Source organism: Sinocyclocheilus grahami, unplaced genomic scaffold (genome assembly GCF_001515645.1).
Source record: "Sinocyclocheilus grahami isolate Dianchi unplaced genomic scaffold, SAMN03320097.WGS_v1.1 scaffold481.1, whole genome shotgun sequence".
In the NCBI taxonomy this organism is placed as follows: domain Eukaryota; kingdom Metazoa; phylum Chordata; class Actinopteri; order Cypriniformes; family Cyprinidae; genus Sinocyclocheilus; species Sinocyclocheilus grahami.
The window spans coordinates 908,418-910,046 of record NW_015505660.1 but is presented as its reverse complement, the minus strand read 5'-3'; the positions used below and the strand labels follow the sequence as shown (position 1 = coordinate 910,046).

Sequence of the window (1,629 nt, the reverse complement as noted above, 5' to 3'; positions counted from 1 at the left end):
ACACTTTTTGGTGTGAAAGGGCTTTTACATTTGCTATAAATAGAACTTCTTACATTAAAAACATCCAAGCCCTGCTTATATTTAAAAAAAAGTAACGCAAAAGTAACGTACCGCATTACGGTCCACAAAAAGTAACTAAGTACCGTAATTAGTAACTTTTTTTTAGGGATGCACGATATATCGGCCACCATATCGGTATCGGCCGATAAATGCTCATTTTTTCTGTTATCGGTATCGGCCTGATAAGAAAATTTGGCCGATATCTTAAAGCCGATAAATGGAGAAACGCAGTATTATAATGCATTACTTTTAAAAGTAGCTTCCCCCAACACTGGTATCGACACTTTCACAAGGCATATGAGGATAAACCGTGCACAGCATGTATTTATATGCGTCTGGTGGCCTCACCAGATGCGGTTGTTGTTCATCAGGAGGGTTTTGAGTCTCTTCAGCAGCGGAAACCCATCCAGTTTTCTGATCTCATTATCCGACAGATCAATGGTATCAAACTGATCGAGTGTGGCGCCCAGATTCTCCAGCACGGGGATCTTATAGCCTACAAACACACGAGCGGGAGTTATTTCTGCAGCAAGCCAGATACACGAGTGGTTCTCGCATGAACGCTGCTGCTCGACTCACCGCGGAGATCCAGCTCTCTGTCCCGCACGGGGTTCGTGTACTGCGCCGCCTGCTCGATCAGCTCCGCCGTCAGCTTCACCATGTCCGCCGCTGTCCGATCAACGAGAGATGTGTTGGGTCACAACTTTAACACAAACGTCTAGCATTCGCACACGCGCTGCCGCCAAACGGAAACGTCTGTTTTGTTCTTCTCGAAACAAACGCCACGTTTGCGAGAAAACTACAGCGCCGCCAGGCGGACGGGAGGAGAAATGCGCTGCAGCGTCAATGCATGGTACACAAAGAAAACACAGTTACATAAAAGAGAACACGTTTTTTAACCCTCCTGTTATGTGCACATTTCAACCATGTTTTTAATGTGTGACCCCAAATACTTAAATATATCAATAAATTACAGAAATTGACAAAATCATTTATGTACACTTTACCTACCCAATATTTTAAATATTTGTTGGACAAAACATAACTTTTTGTATATATATATATACATTGTAGCGAATCAGCTCATGGGGAAATATGAATAATTAACCATGGTTCATTTTCATAGAAAAAAAATAAGGGTCAATTTTTTTGAAATTGAGATGTATATATCATCTGAAGGCTGAATGAATAAGCTTTCCACTGATGTATGGTTTGTTAGGATAGGACAATATTTGGTCGAGATGCAACTATTTGAAAATCTGGAATCTGAGGGTGCAAAAAAATCTAACTATTGAGAAAATCATCTTTAAAGTTGTCCAAATGAAGTTCTTAGCAATGCATATTACTAATCAAAAATGAAGTTTTGATATATTTACGGTAGGACATTTACAAAATATCTTCATGGAGAACTAGGTGTGTTGCCCCCACAGCTAAGTAAACTATTGCTAGCTGTTCCAGTTTGGAACATGCTGCAGGTCGAGCCCCGTCTCGGTTTGAGAGCTGAGTGTGTTGCTCCCTCAGCTGAATAACTGCTAGCTGTTCCACCATGGGAACATGCTGTAGGTTGAG

At 41.3% G+C, this 1,629-nt stretch overlaps 1 protein-coding gene across 1 annotated transcript in view; it reads right to left on the bottom strand.

Moving 5' to 3' along the window:
* snrpa1 (small nuclear ribonucleoprotein polypeptide A') overlaps positions 1-869 on the bottom strand; it is an 11,779-nt gene extending 10,910 nt beyond the window's left edge. Inside the window, exons 1-2 of the mRNA XM_016236082.1 lie at positions 640-869; positions 409-556 (exon numbers count right to left, since the gene is read on the bottom strand). Of these exons, the coding sequence (XP_016091568.1) occupies positions 409-556; positions 640-721 (230 nt within the window). The 5' untranslated portion in view covers positions 722-869. The remainder of the gene's footprint in view (positions 1-408; positions 557-639) is intronic.
* Between the last annotated feature and the right edge of the window lie 760 nt (positions 870-1,629).